Source organism: Mizuhopecten yessoensis, unplaced genomic scaffold (genome assembly GCF_002113885.1).
Source record: "Mizuhopecten yessoensis strain PY_sf001 unplaced genomic scaffold, ASM211388v2 scaffold6683, whole genome shotgun sequence".
In the NCBI taxonomy this organism is placed as follows: Eukaryota; Metazoa; Mollusca; class Bivalvia; order Pectinida; family Pectinidae; genus Mizuhopecten; species Mizuhopecten yessoensis.
This window is the reverse complement of record NW_018406672.1, coordinates 640119-640942: the sequence shown is the minus strand read 5'-3', so window position 1 is coordinate 640942 and position 824 is coordinate 640119. Positions and strand designations below refer to the sequence as shown.

Sequence of the window (824 nt, the reverse complement as noted above, 5' to 3'; positions counted from 1 at the left end):
GTTATACGACTATGTACTGACACACAGATAACGTTATACGACCATATACAGACACACAGATAACGTTATACGACTATGTACTGACACAGTGATAACGTTATACGACTATATACTGGCACAGTGATATCGTTTTACGACTATGTAATGACACAGTGATAACGTTATACAACGATGTACTGACACAGTGATAACATTTCACGATCATTGAAACATCAATGACGCAGATGGAGATGTAGTGACGACCCATACTGTCTTAATGACAACAACAATGGGTGATATTTTAGAGTACGAACAAAACTATGCCGGTCTATACGATACTAAAACATCGGGTACGGACAACAAAGAGATGTGGTATATATACACACGGGGGACATGTAATAACGTATTAACGCAATGACCAGAGTTTATGAGGACCATACCTTTTACATTACGGCTATTGCTGGCCTTCTGCATTGAACAGTCTGATAAAATGTAGGTGAATATGCAGATAAGATATATATCCCGAGAGGAAATATAGAAAGAGCTAGTCGTATGTTTCGTCGTATGATATTGCGCCTTCTCATTGCATTAACGACAAAGTTGAGTTGACGCACTTTACATATAAATTATATATGTCCCAACGTCTTGATCAGAACCTTTCGCTTACACCGTCGTTTAAAAGTAATAAATTGATCATGTATTTCTTGTTATTGACATGACTAGGTCACTGGTACGATTCGTTATCAAACAAAACTTACCTCGCCATTTTGACTGCTATGATTTACTTCCTCCTAGCACTTCGGAGAACTGTGTACACGTGTTGCATTAATCGATTCAATGTCGGG

General features: G+C 38.1%; 1 protein-coding gene across 2 annotated transcripts in view; it reads right to left on the bottom strand.

The window, feature by feature from the left end:
* The window catches only part of LOC110452421, a 14935-nt gene extending 14111 nt beyond the window's left edge, over positions 1-824 (bottom strand). For both annotated transcript variants that reach the window (XM_021500928.1, XM_021500929.1), the window contains exon 1: positions 738-824. In XM_021500928.1, coding sequence (XP_021356603.1) covers positions 738-745 — 8 coding nt within the window. In that variant the 5' untranslated portion in view covers positions 746-824. The remainder of the gene's footprint in view (positions 1-737) is intronic.